Source organism: Cupressus sempervirens, chromosome 6 (assembly GCF_028749045.1).
Source record: "Cupressus sempervirens isolate cs-2001-9-10 chromosome 6, ASM2874904v1, whole genome shotgun sequence".
Lineage (NCBI taxonomy): Eukaryota > Viridiplantae > Streptophyta > Pinopsida > Cupressales > Cupressaceae > Cupressus > Cupressus sempervirens.
In genome coordinates, this window is record NC_143123.1 from 429,916,174 (window position 1) to 429,940,459 (window position 24,286).

The window sequence follows — 24,286 nt, forward strand, 5'->3', positions numbered from 1 at the left end:
TTTCTCTGAAGTTTGATAATCAAATCTGCTCTTCTCTTCACTTGATCTTTCTTGAATAAATAGTTGAAGTCCTTGTTCTGCAGTATTTTTGTATAACCAGATTTGATGTCGTTGTAAGCTAGAGACTTCTTGACAAAGTGCTGCTCTGTCTCAACAGTTCCCATATTAATGGAACACAAACAAAACGGTGTTCATTACGCATTATCATACGGTCGATCAGCCAGCCACATATAATAGCCGAAACTTGCGATGGCGGGGCTGTACACAATCCAAACAATTCAAACAATTATTATTTAAATGAGTTGTAGAAGGCTGCCGTGGGTAGGACGTTACAGTTGCTCAAATGTACTTGTCACAACGGCACATCACAGGTTCAAATTCCTCTTCCTTGTACATGCACTATATCAAGATTGCTAAAGGGTTTCTTACCATCTGAAGAATTGAAAATTATTGGTGATCAGGGTAAAAGGCGGTAAACCAAGAGAACTTAGTTGCACACATTCTCAAATGGAGTTCGCTAAGTCTGGCGAAGTTGTTGTCAGTAATGCGGCGGAACTAGAGAAGAAAAAAGACGCTATTCGAGCTTCCCGGCCTGCTAAATTACAGGTTATACAATTATGAAAATAAAAATATAACGTGCTTTGCAATTTTACTAGGATTCTTGGCGAGTATTGTTGCGTGCTAGCCACTTCTTAGCACCGTGACCTTAGCAGGTGAATTTGGGTAAATATGTTAAGCAGTTGGGAAAACTTTCTGTTCTAGATTTTTAAAACGAGTTTTATGTGCCACAATGGTGTCTGGCTCGGTTTTCACTAGAAGAATAGTTTGTGCATGGCTTGGTTTAAATTAAGTTGAAGATTGAGTACTTGAAAGTACCGGGTTCAAATTCTTTAGAGGATCTGGATGAGGTCCTTTATTGTGGTTTTCGTAGCTCTAATCGTTTCAAAAGAACAATAATCATTGCAATGACGTGATTTAATCACGGCTTTACTGAATAGGTTAATTGATTTTATGTAATATTTAATTTGAAAACAAGTGGAAAGGTTGGGCCGTCATTCAGTAAGATTAGCTGACAGTTTAGCTTTGCTAGCCCAGTTCCTAATCTCAGTTTTTAAAATTTAATAGCCTAAACATGCCTAGATCTGGAACAAGACTACAATGATACATTTGTTTTACTTGGCTTGTCTTAGGTGAGGACACGGGGCACCTTTCTTCTTTGGGGTCGTAGACATGGGGAAACGTTGGGAATGTGCTTCTCACAGCCCCATCTTTACTTTTTATTTTGTTATGTCATCGACATGTTTTGACTTTCTTTTGGTATTGAGAGACTTTTTATATTTTGTGGGACTCCTTAGAACATTGGGGAATATCCCCAGTCTGCTAGGTATATCTTAGGAATTTCACGACATCTCGGAAATAAAGGAGGGGGTCTTTCTAGATGGCTGTTTCCTGGTTCATCATCCTATGAACGCTTATGTTCCCACTATAAAACTACCTTTTGGGCCTCCCTTGGTTTCTGTCGAGCTGGCAAAGCTCACAGGAAACATTAAGAGATTATAAACCCTCATGTTTCTTAGAACAAGTATGAATTACCTAAACAAATAAACAATGGAGCAGAGCGTGCCTGAGTTTTGCCTCAAAAATAAAATGTAATTATAAGGGTAATTTTTTTAGAAGGAACAAGACAAGAGAATTCTTCGCTAAGTTTCTTTAATTTCCATCTGTTTAAAATTTTAATTTTAATCAGGATTACAATTGTCCAATCCACGCAAAGATAAGAAAGACCATTCAACCAATATTAACAACAAAAGATGAAATAATAGAAGGTCAACTTTGAATTCTTTTTTTTGTCTCTAGCAAAATTTATACCTTACGCAAACAATGAAAGCTCAAATGTATAATATAGAACATTCACCAAGATAAAATCATTTTTAAGTAAGTAGAGAAGAAGCAAATATCTCAACAAAATGATGAAGGGCCACACCACCCTACCAACTCATAACCAAGAATGCAACAATATGGAGACAAAGAAAGACAAAATGCTTCCCAAGCAATTTTATCATACTTGAAAATCCTTACAACATACACAAGATGATATCATAGATATGACTTCTTCAAAAAGAAGTTTACAAATTCTTCAACATAAGAGAACTCCCAAATAAGAATTTTCACAAGAAGAGTCTTCACACCAAGAGCTTCACCAAGAAGAACTTCCCAACTAAGAGCCTTCACCTCCAAATCTTCCACCCAAGAACTTTTACTTGAAGAGCTACACCTTAAGAGCTTTCACACCTTGAAGCTTGACCTTCCAAAGCTTTCACACCTTCCAGCTTGATTAGAAACGCTCATATGCCTTGCTTAAATAGGCACTTACCACCCAATGCATGATTTATCCACAATCTTCTAGAATTCCACATACACAATATCCACAACCTTCTAAGATTCCACCTACACAATATCCACAACCTTCTAGAATTCCAACTACACACCTCGATAAATGGAATGACAACCATTTTAATTTTATTTTTCTATTACGCCACCTATGCACCTTAAAAATAGAAATTTCGTTTTTTCTTTCTTTTCTCTTTTTTCCCTTTTATTTTATTTTATTATTTCTCCTCTAATTTTTGTCACTTTCTCTCTCCTCCACAAAATTTTATTTTTTATTTTATTTATTTATTTATTAATTTTACTTCCAACATGCCTCCTTTATTTTGGATGCAAGATGCTCCTGCATCAGGCTCCCCAGGTCCGAAAAGATGTTCTAGTAACTGGAAGAACATCTTCCAGGATTCAACACATAAATCCCAAACTGGTTCTTCAGATATATGTCCGCCAAGTCTTCAACTTGCACACTCTTTCCCCTGTTTTTCTTCTTCTCCCTCACATCCACCACAGGTGTTCCATATGTCTGTTTCCCATGCTGATTTCCAATCTTCTCAAAATCTGCCAACTCAACTCGACTGCCAATACTCAGGTTCCTCCTATCGAGCTCTTCATTTTGCAAAGGAATCAAAGAAAACTTCCTACCACCTATCTCAACAGTAAACACATTCCTAACACAATCATGCACAACCCTACAATCATACTGCCAAGGTCTACCAAGTAACACATGACAACTATTCATATCCATAATATCACACAATACTTGATCCTTATACTGCCCAATCTGAAAATCAACAAGGCATTGCTCCCTCACTTCCAAAACATGCTCACCTTGCAACCAACCGATCCTATAAGGACAAGGGTGTCTCAATCTCTTCAAACCAAGTTTCTGAACCATCTCCTCAGCAACAAGGTTATCAGTACTACCACCATTTATAATTACCTTGTAGATTTTGCCACTAGACTTACAACAAGTCTTGAACAAACTAGTCCTCTGACAAGAATCCAATGTCTTCTTACCCATTAGTACTCGCCGAGCCAACAAACTTTCTCCTTCCTCAGGCTGACTTTCCTGGACTTCAACCTCATTCACAACAACAGCTGTCCTACCAATAGGACATTCAAAAGATCTATGCCCATCTTGACCACACTTGAAACAATTACTTCTGAATACACCTCCACTTGTCCTTCTTCTTTGTTCGATGGGTTTTGGTTCACCTTCGGCTTTTGGTTTAGCTTGTGCCGAGTTATCCTGCTTCTCCTTCCCTCGGGAACTACCTTGATTCTTCCTCTTTAGCTTCTCCTCTGCTCTCAAAGCATACTGATAAGCATCCTCAACTGAAGAAATATTCAGCATACCAACCTCATCCTGAATATTGAATCTCAAACCATTAATGTACCGTGCTACCTTCTCTTTTGACAATTCTCTATGCCCAGATTGAATAGTCAACTTGTAGAACTCCTCGGCGTAATCCTTCACAGTCATATCCTTCTGTTTCAGATTCTGCAACTTCTTAAACAACTCAAGTTCATAATTGTAATATCCCTTGGTCTTATAGGTCAATGCTGAAGGCAAGAATTTTGTCAAACACTTGGCATGTAATCTGAACTGACACCACTGTAATGACCCTTACTAATAGGATCACTAAAACACTGATTCTTTGTACAATTGAATTTCGCCAAACAGTTGGCAAACAAACAACTATACTGCTAAGAAGTAAGGACCGAGTAAGGAGATAATAAATCCACACAACTCAATAAAGCAAATCAGTGCCAAAGTAATCATCTATTGAAGATATAGATTCACTTACAATAGATTTGCAACTTTCAGCGTTTAGCAAGATAACTTGGCATTCCACTATGCAACTAGATGCAATGACAATCTTCTCTTATAATAGACTGAATACAAATGACTTGGCACACCTTGAACCTCTACTCTAGATATGCAAATGCAAGTGGAATCTTTCTTTTTGAATCACTTATACAGCTGGGTACAATGCAATGACTGAAACTATAAACCCCCATGACATATGAACTCATCAAGCAATAGAAAACTGATTGAACCTGGACTTTGTTGTGAATAGCAGTGAGAGTGCTATTGCAGTGGATGGAAATCAAACCCTTGGACTGCCTCTTGGCTGAACTTGCATATGGCATCAAAGATGCCTGAAAACTCCTGCAAAATTGTACTGCTGCCAACCTAGATAGTCTGGAGTTTTAGACTGTAGTTTTATTTAATTTTTGGGACAGTTGAAACTGCCAGACAGTCCACACCTGCGATTTTTAAAAGATGTTTTTGCCCTTAAAAAAAATGCTGACGAAAATGCCCTAAAATTATGGCGCAGCTACAACAATTGCAACAGAACAAAATAACTCCAAGACTGGCTGTGAAATCTTACTTGAAACCCTGCGATTCTTTAATATTTTTACTGCCCTTAATAAATGACGAAAATGCGCACAAATGGAGCACCTGGGTTGGAGGAATGCAACGCTGAAAGTCCCAACAAAAATCGGTGCATCAATTGTGAGTTTCGAACTGAAAAATAATGCCCTACCTGCAAATTTCGAATTTCCAAAATATGCTTCAACTCAGCTCGAAAATGCCTGGCTAAATGATATAAGAATCCTTCTTCTTTAATCAAAAAGTTCGAACCCTTTTAAGGGTCTTTCCTTTTCCAAAATTGATAGAATTTTTGAGTATGGCTGACTGTGTATAAAATCTCCAAGTTAGCACAGCTGAATATTGCCCAATCAAACCCTCCAGAACTGAAGTAAACTTCCACAAGATATGCAATTAAACTCCTCAAAATAAAATCCTATGGATGTTGGCCCTTGGCCACAAATTTTGCTCAACTTGAAATGGCTGAATGCCACCTCCAAAGTGCAACCCTTCAGAAGATCTTTCACTTCCTCAGTTATGCGATCTACTGGGAGGTATCGTTCCCAAAGACCAATAGACTATCTGAAACCCTTGGCTTCACAATAGACCATGTGATTGTATTCACAATCTGATGTCAAGAGATAGACAAAAACTGGATGATCAAATGAGAGACCCATAGGGGTCTATTTATTCACCTTTTAGAAACTTCCTCTAGAAGCCACTTAACTTTCTAGAAGCATCCCAAATATTCTAATAAAATAAAGTACACTTTTTAATAAAATATAATTTTATAATAAAAGTGCATCTCAACATCAAATTATAAAACTGGCCCCAAATAAAGTAACTTTACTTTATAATAAACGTAGGCCCAATTCACTAATCAACTATAAAGCCAAATACTGCCAAAATAATCGCTTGTTGACTCTCTCCACAATGCCACCAGTCTACAAGAGTCTATAATAGACTGATTTGGCACGTCTAACGATGTCAACCAGAACGGGGGACATTACAATCCGCCCTTCTTGAAATTGCTTGTCCCCAAGCAATGGCCGAAACAACAAACTAGTCAATCCACTTGGATCCCAAATGTAGTCATGAACTATATTGCTGTCAGTCAACGTAGGCTTCTGCAACAACCGCTAAAATATAACCAAGAGGAATCCATAATCAAACTGGCAAATACAGTTCAACCAAACTCCAAAATCACAACTACCACAGTCAAGAACCCACGAGAAACAAACTCTTGAAATATCAGAACCCAAGTAGAGCAGACATCCCAAACTGCCAACACCGTAAATATCATCAACGCATCCCATTGGCCTGTGCGGAATGCACAATCCAACTCTGCAACATTGGTGAATACTCCTGAATGAAACTGCCCCAAGTATGGAGAATCCACACACTGCACAACTCCTGTAGTCAACATATCTCTGCAGAGCACCGGCCACTGTCTCATAACCATAACACCCATGCATCACTGATAATGAAGAGACATGACATGCTAGATAGCAATAACACAAACCAAATCTGCTTGTCATCAACTCTTGTTCTAAGTCAAGCACTAACAGGTTGACAACCGCAACATCTATCACCATGCCATGTCCGACACAATTCTCATCCCTTGGCATCAAACCATCCCATAATCGATGACAAGCACTATGACCCAGAGTGCATCTCCGTATCATCTCATCAACATGGTCATCAAAGATAAATTGATGAACATACCTCATAGTATAATGCCGATCGAATGCGCCAATCTCAGTCAATGGCTCAGACTGCAATCGAGAAGAAGCTAGCTGCAGCTGATCACTAACCAAGCTAGAACTAACTACTTCCTCTGAAGACATCGTCGAAGGAGTCGTATCACTAACAGGAACCAAGTCAACTGCTGGCACACCAACATCACTCATGATCTCTGGTTCAACATCACTAGTCTCTGTGCTATCGGTAGTAGAGACCACCACCGTGTCAAACATACCACAATGCTCAGCTACAGTGCCCAACTCAATTGAACCTACCTCCAACGAAAACAAACCAAACATGCCAATGCTAGTATCAAGGATGAATGCATCCCCATCTCCATTGTCTCTAACAACCTCAACTATGGATATCCTCAAATCACCAGACACCACCACCTGTGACTATACAGAATCCGATAAAGACTGAAGTCGCTCTAACTCCATGCTCACCTCAGCCAAATGAAACTATGACTCCTCAAAAGCCAACTGTGTACTCTCAAGAATCTCAGAAGTCACCTCGAGCTGCTGAGTAAGCTCACCAACCTCATCCTCCTTGACCAATAATGCATTGTATGCTGTACTGCCCCACTCCATAAGATAATCTTTGTCGGCTACCAACTGCATATAATCCTGTCTCAGAATCCGAATAGCCTCCCATAAAGAGTGGATCTCTGTCAAGGAAAAATAACTGCCTCTCTGCTCATCACTTGTAGGAGAACCCCATACATAAATTGCTAACAACTGACGAGCAACATCAAAATGCTCGCAAGCGATAGCAATGTCTCCCTCACTAACCTTCAATTGACTAGACACATGATTGTGCTGGCTAGACTGTCTCCTACAATCCTCCTCTGCCATACTATCCAAAGGAGTAAACTCAAAATTACTGATCTTTGGAGTACTACCATCCACACTCTGCGAATCAACTCCAAAGCTCATATCAACATACGTAGTATCAAAAAATGTAGCATCACTGTCCAACCCCTCCGTACCATAAGAAACTGCTGAGGAAACTAAGTCCTCAAAACTGTCCACAACATCCCCTTGGGTGTCATCCGTAATAATCAGATCCTGGGACTCTCCTGTAAACTCTGTTATATCTGAGAAATCATCAACATGTGACGTGACTGTAAAAGAAAACTGAGTCCCTGCTATACGTGCTAACTCTCGAATTGAGCTCACCTCAAGACAAAGCTCGTCCACATGTCTCTCAAAATCCTGGAGAGCCAACTGAGTACACACCAAGGAATTCCGAGTATCCTCCAGCTCATGAGAAAGCCGATCAACCTCCTCCTTCTTCAATGCATCTAAATAGATCCCCGCAAGATTAAGGAGATGATCGCGATCTGAAAGTAGGTGTATGTAACTTACCTTCATTGCCTCCATGCCTTCCTTGATCTCTTGTAAGTCGTCACAAGAAGAACCTGTTGTGACTCCTTTTTGTCTCTCTTGCAGTTAAATCTTCCAAATGTGATTCTCAATCTATCCATGCATCTTGTCATGATGAGATAAAGCCGCGACAATATCCTTGTCCCATGTCTTCAGCTGGCTTGCCAAACCAAGTGAAGAGCTACTAGCCTCTATCTCATGTGAAGAAGCATCCAACTGTGCCTGATACTCATTTTTTGCAAAGTCCAGAATGCTCACTTTCTGGTCAACTGTACTATCCTCAAACATGACAGTATCCTCAACTGTTGTAACTTCATCCACCCCAACTGTACTGGAATCACTATCTGTGTCAATCACGCAATCCGGTGTGCCTGTGATATCACCTTCTGATGCAACTGGCTCAACCTACACAACATTTGTAACCCCTTCTGCTTGTGAAGATGATGTAGATAAACCATTACTTGGAGATGTGCTAATGTCTCCCCTTTTCAAATTCGCATGTCTGTTAAACTCCTCATACAAGTTTCTGCCTGTCATAGGGCAGGTACAATCCTTAGGCCTATCAATCAGGCTCTTTAACCACGTACATGCCATAGGTGACAAATTCCTTTCTTTTGTCCAAACATACCATAAGTCTTCTGCCAAAAGTTTAGAAATTTCATTCTCATCCTCAAACAAGATTGTGAATATGATGGAGTGCATCGATGCCAATCCCCTGCTGGGATGAAACTCATCTATAATATTCCAAAATGTGTTAAACATCCTGCGAATGCCACCGATACAACCTATTGACAGCATAATGTTTTCAAATCTACATCATGCAAATACTTCAAGTAATCTTGCCCTTTTTGTGAAATAAGGGTCCCGGATGTTGTCCAACTTTTCAAAGCTTTTTACCATGGCGTGAAGTATCTCTTTCATAATCTGATCGTCATACGAATCAAGGCCAGCTATTATCCTCATGATTTCACTAATGCAAGAGAGAGCTGCAAGTCTTATTACCTCATCATGATGTCTCAATAATCGGGGCTTAACCAACGAACCAAATGCTGGAGATAAAGCTGTTTGCATAGCATCGGGTCTTGACTGATCAAACTTGCCTAAATAAGTTTCCAACTCCTCCAAAGTTCTTAGAAGGTCCTCTGTTCGTTGAAATGGACAATCTAATTTCTTCTTTACATTGTGCATTCTTTCTTCCAAATCCTTGTCTCCTGTTAAAGCCATACTGATAATTGAATTCAATCTGAAATAACCCAATTAGGTTGGCAGGAAACCGCTCTGATACCACTATAATATCCCTTGGTCTTATGGGTCAATGTTGAAGGCAGGAATTTTGTCAAACACTTGGCATGTAATCTGAATTGATACCACTGTAATGACCCTTACTAATAGGATCACTAAAACACTGATTCTTTGTACAATTGAATTTCATCAAACAGTTGGCAAACAAACAACTATACTGCTAAGAAGTAAGGACCGAGTAAGGAGATAATAAATCCACACAACTCAATAAAGCAAATCAGTGCCAAAGTAATCATCTATTGAAGATATAGATTCTCTTACAATAGATTTGCAACTTTCAGCGTTTAGCAAGATAACTTGGCATTCCATTGTGCAATTAGATGCAATGACAATCTTCTCTTATAATAGACTGAATACAAATGACTTGACAGACCTTGAACCTCTACTCTAGATATGCAAATGCAAGTGGAATCCTTCTTTTTGAATCACTTATACAGCTGGGTACAATGCAATGATTGAAACTATAAACCCCCATGACATATGAACTCATCAAGCAATAGAAAATTGATAGAACCTGGACTTTGTTGTGAATAGCAGTGAGAGTGCTGTTGCAGTGGATGGAAATCGAACCCCTGGACTGCCTCTAGGCTGAACCTGCATATGGCATCAAAGATGCTTGAAAACTCCTGTGAAATTGTACTGCTGCCAACCCAGATAGTCTAGAGTTTTAGACTGTAGTTTTATTTAATTTTTGGGATAGTCGAAACTGCCAGAGAGTCCACACCTGCGATTTTTAAAAGATGTTTTTGCCCTTAAAAAAAAATGCTGACAAAAATGCCCTAAAATTATGGCGCAGCTACAGCAGTTGCAACAGAACAAAATAACTCCCAGACTGGTTGCGAAATCTTACTGGAAACCTTGCGATTCTTTAATATTTTTAGTGCCCTTAATAAGTGATGAAAATGCTCACAAATGGAGCGCCTGAACTGGAGGAATGCAGCGCTCAAAGTCCCAACAAAAATCGCTGCATCAACTGTTAGTTTCAAACTGAAAAATAATGCCCTACCTGCAAATTTCGAATTTCCAAAATATGCTTCAACTCAGCCCAAAAATGCCTGGCTAAATGATATAAGAATCCTTCTTCTTTAATCAAAAAAATCGAACCCTTCTAAGGCTCTTTCCTTCTCCAAAATTGATAGAATTTTTGAGTATGGCTGACTGTGTATAAAATCTCCAAATTAGCACAGCTGAATATTGCCCAATCAAACCCTCCAGAACTGAAGTAAACTTCCACAAGATATGCAATTAAACTCCTCAAAATAAAATCCTATGGATGTTGGCCCTTGGCCACAAATTTTGCTCAACTTGAAATGGCTGAATGGCACCTCCAAAGTGCAACCCTTCAGAAGATCTTTCACTTCCTCAGTTATGCGATCTACTGGGAGGTATCGTTCCCAAAGACCAATAGACTATCTGAAACCCTTGGCTTCACATTAGACCATGTGATTGTATTCACAATCTGATGTCAAGAGATAGACAAAAACTGGATGATCAAATGAGAGACCCATAGGGGTCTATTTATTCACCTTTTAGAAACTTCCTCTAGAAGCCACTTAACTTTCTAGAAGCATCTCAAATATTCTTATAAAATAAAGTACACTTTTTAATAAAATATAATTTTATAATAAAAGTGCATCTCAACTTCAAATTATAAAACTGGCCCCAAATAAAGTAACTTTACTTTATAACAAATGTAGGCCCAATTCACTAATCAACTATAAAGCCAAATATTGCCAAAATAGTCACTTGTTGACTCTCTCCACAATGCCACCAGTCTACAAGAGTCTATAATAGACTGATTCGACACGTCTAACGATGTCAGCCAGAATGGGAGACATTACAATAATCAGCAGGAATGAACTTGGCCTTCAACTTAGTCACCATCAATTTCCATCTAGTGATCTTCATTTCACCTTCCTCTTCTCTGTCTCTTTGCAGTTCCTTCCACCAAAGAGCAGCATGTCCCTTCAGCTTAGTTTGTGCCAACCTTACTCTCAGTGGATTTTCAATACCCTCAAGCTCAAAGTAGTCCTCTAATTCACCAATCCAATCAATCAGGTCTTTAGGATTCAAACTACCTGAAAAATTAGAAACCTCCATCTTATGCTTCAGCTTCAACTGAGATCTAGGTCGAGCAAACTGACTAGCCCTAATTCCAATAGGTCTCTCCTCACGATCAGTTCTATCCTCACTAGCAGCTTCAAAGTCTTCGGCAACTTCGTCATAATTGCCTTCAGTACCCACATGCCTAGGTACACCACCCAAAGCACTTACAATTTCAGCAATCATGTCACTCTTCATCAATGCAATCTCTGATTTGAGCTTTGCTCTTATTTTCTCTAAGATCCTTTCTTCCATAGCATCACTAAGGTCATCATTTTCCTTAGGGTCCAATCTTCTTCAAGGCATTTTCCAAAATTTTAGCAAACCCTAAGTAACAAATCCACCAATCTAAAAGATCAATCAGCCACAAAATCAACCTTCTTTGCAAATCCTGGTGTAAACTGCCTCATGTTCGGCGATCTATCCACACACTCAGGAACTCTTGCTCTGATACCACTTGATGAAGGGCCACACCCCCCTACCAACTCGTAACCAAGAATGCAACAATATGGAGACAAAGAGAGACAAAATGCTTCCCAAGCAATTTTATTATACTTGAAAATCCTTACAACATCCACAAGATGATATCATAGATACGACTTCTTCAAAAAGAAGTTTACAAATTCTTCAACATAAGAGAACTCCCAAATAAGAATTTTCACAAGAAGAGTCTTCACACCAAGAGCTTCACCAAGAAGAACTTCCCAACTAAGAGCCTTCACCTCCAAAGCTTCCACCCAAGAACTTCTACTTGAAGAGCTACACCTTAAGAGCTTTCACACCTTGAAGCTTGACCTTCTAAAGCTTTCACACCTTCCAGCTTGATTAGAAATGCTCATATGCCTTGCCTAAATAAGCACTTACCACCCAATGCATGATTTATCCACAACCTTCTAGAATTCCTCCAACACAATATCCACAACCTTCTAAGATTCCACCTACACAATATCCACAACCTTCTAGAATTCCAACTACACACCTCGATAAATGGAATGACAACCATTTTAATTTTATTTTTCTATTACGCCACCTATGCACCTCGAAAATAGAAATTCTTTTTTTTCTCCTTTTTCCCTTTTAAAAAAAAAATTATTTCTCCTCTAATTTTCGTCACTTTCTCTCTCCTCCACAAAATTTTATTTATTTATTTATTTATTTATTAATTTTACTTCCAACATGCCCCCTTTATTTCAGATGCAAGATGCTCCTGCATCACAAAACATCCACTCCCGAACGATGGTAATATTAATTAACTTCTACACTACATTTGACTATGCATAAAAATAATAATATTAATTAACTTCTACACTACATTTGACTATGCATAAAAATAATCACATATGCTCTTTGCAAGTGAAAGAGATACATACAAGACTATTGAGCATTAGTATTTTAATTTGATCCTTGTTTAACTTCATCTACTTACATCATTTCCTCCTTCAAAACATTCAAAGCACCATATCTAGTTGAGGGTTCTCTTTGAAAGGGGAGACTCAATAGTCTAACTTTTTACTTAATGGTAATTTCTTAGAAGAAATTACAGAACTGCAATAGAAACTTTAATGTTTTCGTCCCCTAGAGGGAGATGAGAAAGCAAATGATTGAGCTGCTTGGAAGACATGGTAGTGTTGATGAGGACCCCATGATTTATTAAAAGTAAGTTCAACTGTGTGCACCAATCCAGGTTGCTTCCTCTTCTTTTCTTGATGACACTCTTCACTTTATTAAGCTTGGTCTGTGGCTCAATTATAAACTATAGTCATTGCGATTGTGTGGACCCAAGCAGATCTTCTTTCTCATATTTAACCCTCCAGGGAGGTGCCATTGCCTTAAATGAATCTCTAAATTGAGCTTCAAAGATCCAGTTATCATACGAGTTGTGTCCTAAGTACCAAATGCTTTTTCATTTTGTTCAAAAAAGTTCGAACTTTAATTTTCGGTCATTTATTTATATATTTGTTTGCATGCTTGGTTATGAGCTCTGAATTTGGCAAACCACAGTATCAAAATACTTCCAAGCTTATCCTATGCTGGGAATGCTGTGTCTCCTGTTTCTCCATTGCTTGCATTTTCTCTTTGTTCAACCTCACGTGAGTTGGAATAGGGAGTTCAGGGCCACAATTAATGGATACATGGTGATCAATGTCTTCTTGACCTAGTGAAAAGTGATACTTATAGTGATTTCGAAGTGTGCTGCATCGATAGGTTGTATCTTGTGTTCAAACTGTGTCCTACATCAATTTTTTCTTTTTGTCTTTTCTCCACCTGCTCCATGACTTCCTTAAGAGCCACATTGGCTGATGCAATTTCATCTTTGAAGGTTATTTCCTTGCATCTTTCTTGTGGTTCTCACTTAGTTAACCTTACCTTGAGTTAGTATTGTTTAAGCAATATTTTTTTTCTTCTATTGACTGCTCTTTGCTAGAGGAAGTAGTTTTGTTTGCTCGAACCATTGATCGTATGATTTAATTATATACCCATATGACAAGATTCTGGGTTTCAATGGAGAAATTAGGGTTATGGAAGAGATCTCACTTGATTTCGGGGAAAAAGTGGAGGCACTCATTTTAGACTTTAGCTATGATGGATGGAAGAGGAATGCTCGGGGTAATCATAGATGTATGAGAATTTGAAAAAACTATTGTGGATGGTCTGAATGGAGGGAAGGAATTAGAGACAATATTGTGAAATGTTGAAGATGGGATGGAAAAAATAAAGCATAAGGGAAAAGTAGGCATTTTTTTGTTGAGATGAACTATCACATTTGTCACACCTAGATAAGGGTATCGATGGCTTGTGTTCATGTGTTGGACAATATTACTATATCTATGTGCTCCAATTATGCTGTTCTGGATGCCAATGTGTGAGCTCCTCTTACTTTACCTCAAATGTTTGCACTACTGAAGTGGTTACTGCAGTTCTTGTGTCAGCAACTGCCCATCTCAAAAGGAGGTATGCTAATTATCCTTTGGCGAGGTGGCTAACTCTTCTCTAATGGTTTTAACTTTTTGAAGGACTCGGTGCTTGTACCCTATTGAGTAGGAGAATGCAGAGGCATTCTAGCTACAGAGGCTAGGATATGTGACATTGCAAATGAGGTGCTCTTAAATTCTGAAATAGGAAGATGTAGAACAACTTATACATTATGAAATAGGAACATGTAGAAACCACTAATACATTATGAAAGAGGAACACGTAGATACTGAAGTTGGGGTTGTCTGATATGGAGAAGGAACTGTTTTTGAGTTTTAATTATTATATGTTGTGTCTTGCAACTCTTGGAGGTGATCGACAGGTTAAAAATCATCAAACTGGAAAGGACTCAATTTCACTCTATTTACTCGAGTAGGTTGTATCAGGGTTTAATTTTTTTGGCGGCTTCAAAGAATAGTAGACTCTGAGGGTTCCGAGCTGACTGTTGCCCCTTCAATTTTATTCTTCTCTCTGCCTTTGCATCATCAGTTATATTCACAGACTCTCGATCCATAAGGTTGTTCTGATGCCTATACTTGAAAACTATATTACTGGGTTGGCTGTTTAGATGTACTTATGATATAGATACAGGATGGGTTCGAGTTTGGATGTAGGACGACCTTGGGTTTTCTCAGGCTTTGGCACTGAAATCCCATCTGACATTAAGGGACAGTTGTGTTCTGTCATGATAGCGCACACCAAAATCAATCCATAGACCATGTATGAAGTACTTCATGTTTCATCTTGCAGGAGAAAGGGGCCCGCTGTGAAAATCTCCAACAAAGCCTTTTATATAATTTTATTAATATATGTAATAATATCGTATTTTATTCTACTTATATTATTTTTAATATATCTAATAATATCGTATGTTGCAGAATCATCCCTACTCTATTTATATATTATTAATACAGTTTGCTGTACCACCCTACCTGCACCTGTTCCTGTAAATTGCCAATTTAGCTCTAAAATGGTTTTATTTTCATTGGCTCTTATAAAAGCACATGCCCTATCAACCTCATTTTATTGCTCGATGATCAGTAAATTGTATTGGTTTCACTTCGTGGCATGCACAGAGATGTTGGTATAGGGACAGAGACATGGATACTAGAGAAAATGTTCAGTGTGGCATGGGACATCTTTGATTCAAGAGGTTTTGGATACCAGGGGCTGACATAAAGACACTAAAGATTGTTCAGGGGGGTATTGGCCATCTATGAGCAGACTTTGGCAGAAGGTAAAATAGGATTTTCTGATCAGTTTTGTCATTTGAATGAACTACCTGTTTTTATCGGCCAGCTGTCTTGAAACTGCGATGGTGGTTTCATAACTGCTAGGGCGGTTTCAGATGGTTGGAAAACAGCAGTGTTACCCACAACACATTAAGTTACTCGTGGAATCCCAGTTCCATCATTTTTTTCAATTTATTCTTGTTGCAAGGGTATAATCAGCCATTGTAGATCTGAGTTCAGATTTCTTATGCAAGTTGAGAGCACGCAATGGGATTTACACTTTAGAGTACAGCTATATGCATTTTCTGAGCTCCCAAGTAACTGTGCTGAACCAGTGGCTGGGTAGTGGGTTGAATTAGTATTGTAGGTGTCATAGAAGCTTGAATAGGAGTTGATTGATGCAGATCAAGCCCAAGAGGCTTGGGCCTGTACTTTTCCACTGAAGAGAGGTTGAGTGAGTGGTAGGTCACATTTTATATTTGTGCCTTGATAATTCTAGTCTTTAAACTTTATACACTCTATGCAAAATCTGTAGTTGTTAATCTGTCAAATTTAATAACCATTGTAGTTTATGGATTATGTGTGGGATACCTTTTCAAACCTGTACAACAACATTTTATTTCAAAGGAATTTTGCATGTGTGTAGCTAGTCAAAGTTTTGGTTCCTACTGTGAAGGGAAAAGAGTGGGATATTGCAAACTGTCAGCAATGCGCTTTCGACATTGACACATTGATGGGGGGCCTCCAATAACCCATCTATTCTAATAAAAGTAACTTGATTTAAGAAAGTCCACCAAATTATTGAGAATATTTGTTGCTTTTATTGACAACTTGTGGACAAAAGTTTAATAAAACCTTGTAGACAGTGGATCTAGAACATAATCACAAATGTTAACATAGAACTGGAGAAACTTAAGCTCACAGGGTATGGAGATATGAGCATGTAAGGGCCCATAGACTGATCTCCACGAAGGGGAGAGTGTTTCATCTGGTTCATATTTAAAATGTATTATTGTGAGAATCTACAAGATTTGAAGCAATATAAAAACCACGGACTCTCATTCCTTATCTGCTAATCTCTCATTCCTTATCTGCTAATGCTTTTTTCCAAGTAGAAATAGATGATGTTTGACTAATTTATTATAGAGTTGGGTCTCCAAACATTTTTTGTAATTATTACACACTACATTTCTAGTTGAGTGGTATCCTTTAGTCCTATGAGCCTGCACATAAGAGTTATCTCCTTCCTCATGTCAGTCTTAACACACTTGATAGTATACTTCTTTAGGGAAACAACTTGTAGTCATATGTGGCGAGGTCTACCAATCCCACTAAACCATCATATTGAAATTACTTTTACAAAAGAAGAATACAATAGAAAAAACCCATAAAATGCTTGATGATATAAGTTATTTCAAAGGGGTGATTGTTCAAATGTATACATGAAACACACAACTCACAATATGTTGATTAACTAGTACTTGCTACCTCCTATATATAGGCATCATTGGAATATTCTAGTGCCTTGGCCCCAATGAGGCTGACCCAGCATACAATAGTTACGTTTATGAACTCATAAGTGATTCAATTGAGGATCTCATTAGCCACAGTTCAGCCATGCATATCCCAATACAATCAATGGGTTAAATTTAGAGCATATGCACTACTTGAAAGGAGCATTGTTCTGAACAAAAATCCATTTTGGGTGCTTTTGCCTGAAATCTTCATTTTCCTATGTAGCATATTCGATAAGAGAATTATTTCACTTGATCAAATATTCTTAGTGAATGTTTGAAGGATTCCCTTAAGTTCCAAAATATTTCCATTGTTGTCAGCAACCTTTGGCAATTCTGCCTAGGTTGAAACATTTATTCCAATAACCTTCTTCAAAGTAGGAAACTTGGAATGATTGGATGTATTTTTGTTAAGTAATTCCAATTTGCATGCTATGTTGCCACTCTAATGCAAAACATTGCAAGGACCATAATACTTGGGTGAAAGCTATTAGAGTTAAATCTCCGTATTTTTGTTTCTCTCTCTTCCGTAGATTTATTTCTATTTCTAATGGTCACTCCTCTTCTATGTTTCCACATTCTCTTTGTTCAATATGGAAACTTTATCTTTCTGCTTCTCTCTTCAGAATGTTTCTATTTCTCTCTGTTTGTTTGTTATAGAAACATTCTTGTGTATACTTGTATATATAGATCATTTATGATCTTTGTTTAAAACACATTTTTATTTAATCATAATAAAAGTGTGTTATACTTTTTTTTAAAGTTTCATTAGTGTTACCTATATGGCTGTAAATACACAAAGACCCAATGTACTACTAGAAAATTTCTTGCAGTGTGATGCTGATTAGCTTGCTGCTTCATTTTGTTTAGTGCCATTGCCAAGGTCTCATTGAGACTAGAGAGTAGTTTCTTCAGTAAGCCTTTTTTAAAGGGTAAAAAAAACTTATTTACAATAAGAGCCCAAGCACATCTGACTTGTGTGCATATTCTATCTTTATTAATGGATGTATAGAGTTTGGAAAGTGGTCATACAGGTATAGGAGCAGTATAATTTGCAGCCTTTTATGTTGTTAAATTGAGTATATTACTTGTGGGTTACAAGATGTTGAAATTAAGTACAATATTGATAAAGCATGTAATGGAACATACATGCTGATCAGGAACATTGACAGTGATGAAGAATGACACTAATTTAGGCATCCATTGCACATGCACATGGAACACTTATATTTTTACTGACTAGCTGAATTATGTGTATGTAGTTTGAAATGCGATGTTTCAGGCCACTCTGTGGAATCCATTATCAGGATAGACAGCTCCAAGCCAAATCTTGAGAGTTATATATAATATTTATAGGCATATTTAGTTGATTATATACACTGAAAAACATACATGCACCATTTCCAAGCTGTTTTGGTTCTGAATCATGTCCCCTTGTTTGGAGCCCATATCGTGATCTTTTCCACGCCTATTGCAGAAGTAACAAGCAAATGAAGAATATATTAATTTAAGCTTTACCTTAAAAATATTGGACAATAAATAATAATCACACTATAAAATATAATAACAACATTAGAATATAAGATAGATAAATAAAATAATAATCGATAAATAGATAATAAATAAAAATTAAATAAATATATTTGTTAGTCAATTAATTAACAATAATATTACAGAATAAATAAATAAGCAATATTATATAGTATATTATGAATAAAATAATATCATACAAGATCTTCTAAAGGGCACGACTTTACAAAAGAAAGGTATATATAGAATTATAAATGGATCATGAGTGATATAGCTAATAGGGTGTTTTATAAAAGGAAGAATCAAAGGACTAAGTTATGGAATATATTTTGATAATCATCAATGGGAGTTTTCCTTGGCAACAACTCATTTAGAGAAGGTGTCGAATCATGGTAAGGATATATTGTTGCCAGTAATTCCAAGAGCGATATCATTAAAACCATTTCATGAGTCAGTCTATTTAACATCATGATAGAGACATGGATAGAAACAAATATAAATATAATTAGGATGTGATTAAAACTATCACCAGGTGGAAACAGGACATCCTTATCTCACAATCAGTAATTAGTTATGTTCATTGGGAGGAAATGATAATTATTGGAAATATTCCAATGCTTTGACCTATAAAAACTTTGGAATAATGACTAGATAGTAATAATACACCAAGAAGAGTATGGTGAATGCTTAATCCTTTTCACACCAAACTACTAAAGTGTCTCTCCAAATAGTATGATGATTAGTGGCAAATTCGTATAGTGAATATTGCTACCAATATCTTGCCATTGACTACATATGTGATAAAGAACGATCATACATACCGAGTATGCTAACATTTATGAGAAATACATAAGTTTGAATTTCTAGATTGAAGGCTTACTTCGTTGCAGAGAATAAGCTTTCATTTGAGATAGCAAATAAGACAAAGATTCTAGTCAGCGAGTAAGAGAAGATGCAAAAAACAAACAAGAAGGAGTTCTCCAATTTGCCTACACAGATAAGTAGAGTTGGAGACTTGAACATGGAGAAGTAAATAGATCTAGTGAGCAATATCCAATTTGTAGTCTAGGAGCAATACATTGAGCAAGTACAGGACAAGTGTAAAGGAAAGACGTCGACAACCTTGGAGATTAAGAGGTAGTTGCTGAAACTAAGGATAGTGGAAAACACCTTGAGTATCGCACAATCTAACTACAATCAAAGAACATGATATAATTTAAAAGGGGACATTCATTGTTTTCAAAGGTTGACTAAAATGAATATTAATAGCCAGTGAGGTGTTGACCAGCTATGATGACATTCCAGGGATGAATAAGTTGTGCTATACATGCAAGCAACTGGAGTTGATAGTTCTGATGAGTATCATAGGATTGAGGATATGAGCCTTGTCTAAGAATAAAGAGCCATATCTACGATATAGAATATATGTAAAAATAAAAATACTTTATGTTAAGAAGCGTTCTCCAGGTGTGGGGAATATAAGGAGTCTGTTATTAGTTTCTTGGAGGGAGTAATTGAGAAGCTTCAAAGGAGATGAGGACTAAGGAACCTACCATAGATGTTAGAATGCAAATAGCTTTAGGAGTGCAAAGTTTGGTGAAAGCACTCTAGATAATATGACATATATCAATCCTACTGTATATGCAAGTGACTAGTGCATCTAAGGGAAAAGCATTCTTTATTTCTTGATCCATATTTAGTATTTGAGTTGGTTTACCTTGTAAAAGGCATTTTTATGGGTAATACTAATTGCATATCTCTAGCCATCTTCCAATCCTTGTTTTAATGGAATTTATGATTTTAGGCCAAAAATTATGGCAATCCCCAAAAGGGGATGTTACATTGTCAAGATCAAAGCTTTAGTTCCCTGGAAAGGTTAAAAGGGAAATGGGCAGATTGAAAAAGGAAAATAGGGAATGTAGTGAGAATGTTGTGTACCGATGTTTTGTGTTTCCTTTCAAAGAAAAAAGGATTATGATGTTTGTTTGTTCAACTGTGCTTTGATATTGTCTGTATTCAATTACAAATTTACTTATCCTCATTTTCTCTCTGAACTAATGTAGGAATGTGTACTATGTAGTTGTTAAAGCATATAGCTTCGGTCTAACAAATCTGTGACCAGCATACTTATGTATATATGTACAACAGTATGTTGCACATACTGTTGTATATATATGCATACGTATCCTTGCTGTATGAGAATCAATACACAGTTGGAACGGATGATCATATATATATTTTCTGAGATCATTCAAGCATGATCGAAACCTATTTCTGATTCCTTTGATTTAGATCACCATCGATCTATATTGTATATCGGGCTGTAGTGATTATGATTAGTAATACATTGTTATACTTGTGTTAAGTCTGTAAACTAATCAGGCATGATTAGTTACACCGAACTGGTGTGATTGTGAATGTCCATGTCTCCATTCGGAGACGTGACCATTCACCATCACAACCTTTCATATGATATGTATACTTGATCCGCCCGAGTATACGAGGCATCAAAATCAATCAAAGCAAGCACATCAAAGGATCAAAGAACATTCTGAGTTCAAGATTATTATATTATCTCTGTACTAACTTCGACAGATTCTGGAGCAAAACTATGTTTTGTCAACAGTGATCATACTTGCAATAAAATTGTGCATTAGTCTGCCATCGAATTTGAAATCTGGTAAGAAACTTTACAGTAGTGCACAATCAGCACTAATTTCATTTCATATCACCACTTTGATCCCAGGCTGGTTAGGCTTGCTTTGGTTCCTCCTTTTCAAAGTGAGTACTATGAGTAGTATGCTGAATATTTTGTCATTGATGTCAAAGGTTGATGATCAAGGTTGTATAATTTATGGAGGATTACTCAAAGTAACAGAGAATTGAAATGAAACGCTTATCAAGCTGCTGATCATTCATTGGCTGCTTCGTCACTTGCTCACTTATGCATTTCTGGGTTGGTGCTCATTTGGTAATTCAAAGCTATTGAATTGTCATGTTTTTTTACCCGAAAGTGTTTTCCACAGGAAATTTGGTGCTTTCCTTGTTGATGTTTGCTCTCTCTATTTTATCTCTTTGATTATGGGGTTTCATGAGTACTAATTCACTGCCTCATTGCCTAATTGCACAAATGGAATGGAAATTCCATAAACAGTTGATCTGATCAAAATAAGTAGTGTGAGATGGAGAAATCAATATCATCCAGAAAGTAACCTCTTTGAGATAAGAAAGAATACAGATGATGCATGATATGAAATTAAACACCGACACCTATAGGGGAATGGAAATATATGAAAATGGAAAGCTTGGATTCTAGTTTCTTATCGCATTGTTTAATTGATAATTTAGCTTCCCTTTCAGTTGACTAATGAGGATGATTTGAAATTGGAAATGTACAAATTTCAGTAGTATTGCACATATAAATAGGGAGGGATGAGAGGCTAGAAAAAGATCCTTACGTGACTCTGAGTTAATCTTTGTTGACAATTTTTTTGTTGCTCATAGCTGTGTAGTTTATTGTCAAAGAAAGCCTTTGATCCAAGGTAAAGGGCGATTCCATCAAAGATGGCACGAATGACAACTTAGAAGAATTGTGAAAAACACGTACACTTCTATCACTTGGTTTCATTATAGGGTTTGCTTGCTTTGGTTAGTTAATGCCAACTAGAGTGGTGCCTTGCCTAAAATTTTTGGGTCTTGAATAAACCATGTACCTCTGGCAAGAAACTGTCCAACTTACACCTTCAAAATTTTGGGAAAAGGGAATGTATGATGCGAGTACCCTCTCTAATGTGAGAGGTGCTAAAGAGCTTGCCACTTGGGACAATGAGTTTTCTAGTTTGTTACATAATCAGTATGTGTACTTGATGTGAAAACATCAAATCCTCCAACTATCCCATACTCTTTTCCAATATCTTGTTATTCTTTTATCATAGCAAGCATACCTCTTTCTGACCTATCCTACAACAAAGTTTGAATCCCAAAATACATGCAATATCTTGGCTTCTTTATCGATAGCTAGTAACAAGCCTAAGACAAGGCATTTATATTCAACCACATTGTTTGTGCAAGTAAATTGCAATCTGTGAGTTGCTAAGTATGATTCACCAAATGGACTTATCAATTTATATCCATTTCTTGCTCCCTTTATAGACTTAGAGCCACCAAACCTCAATGTCCATGCTTGATTAGTTTCTTAAGGCTCCTTTTGAGGTTGTTTTGATAAATTTGGCTTGGGATTCACTGCTTTCATGTTCTTTCCCTATGGGGCTTGATTTCGTTCTGCTCCCATCCTACTGCTTTCAACTATAATCATTTGTGGAGGAATCTCTTTTGCATCACCTTTGTCATTTTGGACCTCTCTAGGTTTTCTAATTTCGGTGCACTTGGAATTCGCTTCTCCACTTGCTCAATGGCAATCTTGCACATGGAGCGAGAGAGTTCTATTTGAATACATCATGCGTTCTAAACTGATTGGGAAACAACAAGTTCTGCATAGCTTACAATTTCCTAACCAAAGGCCTTGTTTAACACTTCTTAGCACAAATTTAATGAAATTTTTGAACATGCCTTCTCCTTCGCTAGACAATGGGCCCCGATCATTTTCTTTCAACACTTTAGTTGAATTGTGGTCTCTGGATAATTCTTTCACTTTATCACTTTGTGAAATTTGCACCAACACTTCTTGCATCTTTGGTTTATTAAGGCCAAGAACTATTTCAGCAAATAAGATTTCACTGTTCTCTCCATATTCTTTTGTTGTCAACTTCAATCTTGACATTCTTTCTATTCTTATCTGATTTGTAATTCCTTTCCATGACAACCACTGTAATGACCTTGCTCAAATCTGATCCAAAATGCTGATAAAGGTTCAAGAAAACACTTTGCATACAAGGGTCATATGACTGATATAAAATTTCAGTTTGCTTTAATGGCTCTTTCCTTCACTTAGCATCAATAAGAATGCTTGCAAGTAGACTCTGAATTGACTAATCAATGACCTAACATGAATGTGCAACTAATTTTGGCAATATTCAATGCATATATATGATCAAAGCATGAGAAATGAACACCTACAGCCAACTGACATTTTTACAAACAGTTGGTATGCAAACTAACTAGCTGATAAATAATGATATTGAATTGCTCAAATGACACCAGCAACTATTATCTCCTTAATTGCAATGAAATTTTTAATACAATGCTCATGAAATATGGCCAAGACTCTTGGCATTTACATGGAATACAAAATGATAATGTTGGTATAATGCACACCTATAGTTGAAACTGGTAACACCTAAAATGCAATGCTAACAAAGGAACCTGGTTGTAGATGTCTATAATAATTTCCTCCAATGCTGCCTTTTCTGTTTTGCTTTTTTCTGTTCTGCTTTTTCACTTGCTTTTTTCAGCTCTGCTTTTTAAAACTCAAACCCTCAGGTAGTCTGAGTATACAAATTAAGCTCAACTTGAAATGACTGAATACCATTTCCAAAGTGCAACCCTTCAGAAGGTCTTTCACTTCCTCAGTTATGCAATCTCTTGAGAGGTATCGTTCTCAAGGATTATGCTGAATATTTGCAGACTATCAAGCTCCACAAATGCTCATAGAAGATGTAGTTGAGTTACCAGATCCCATCCGTCCAAATGAGAGGCCAAGCCCTTTATTTATTTACTTTTCTAAGAAGTTACTAAGGACTTCTAGAAGCATCCTTTTCTAAGAAATTACTAAGAACTTCT

General features: G+C 37.1%; 1 protein-coding gene across 2 annotated transcripts in view; it reads left to right on the plus strand.

The window, feature by feature from the left end:
- Positions 1-201: 201 nt before the first annotated feature.
- LOC149552879 (5'-nucleotidase / magnesium ion binding protein) overlaps positions 202-24,286 on the plus strand; it is a 67,709-nt gene continuing 43,624 nt past the window's right edge. The window contains exons 1-2 of one of the 2 annotated variants that reach the window (XM_089788420.1): positions 202-371; positions 462-606. In XM_089788420.1, the coding sequence (XP_089644546.1) occupies positions 298-371; positions 462-606 (219 nt within the window). In that variant the 5' untranslated portion in view covers positions 202-297. The remainder of the gene's footprint in view (positions 372-461; positions 607-24,286) is intronic. The other variant, XM_089788421.1, reaches the window with a different exon arrangement.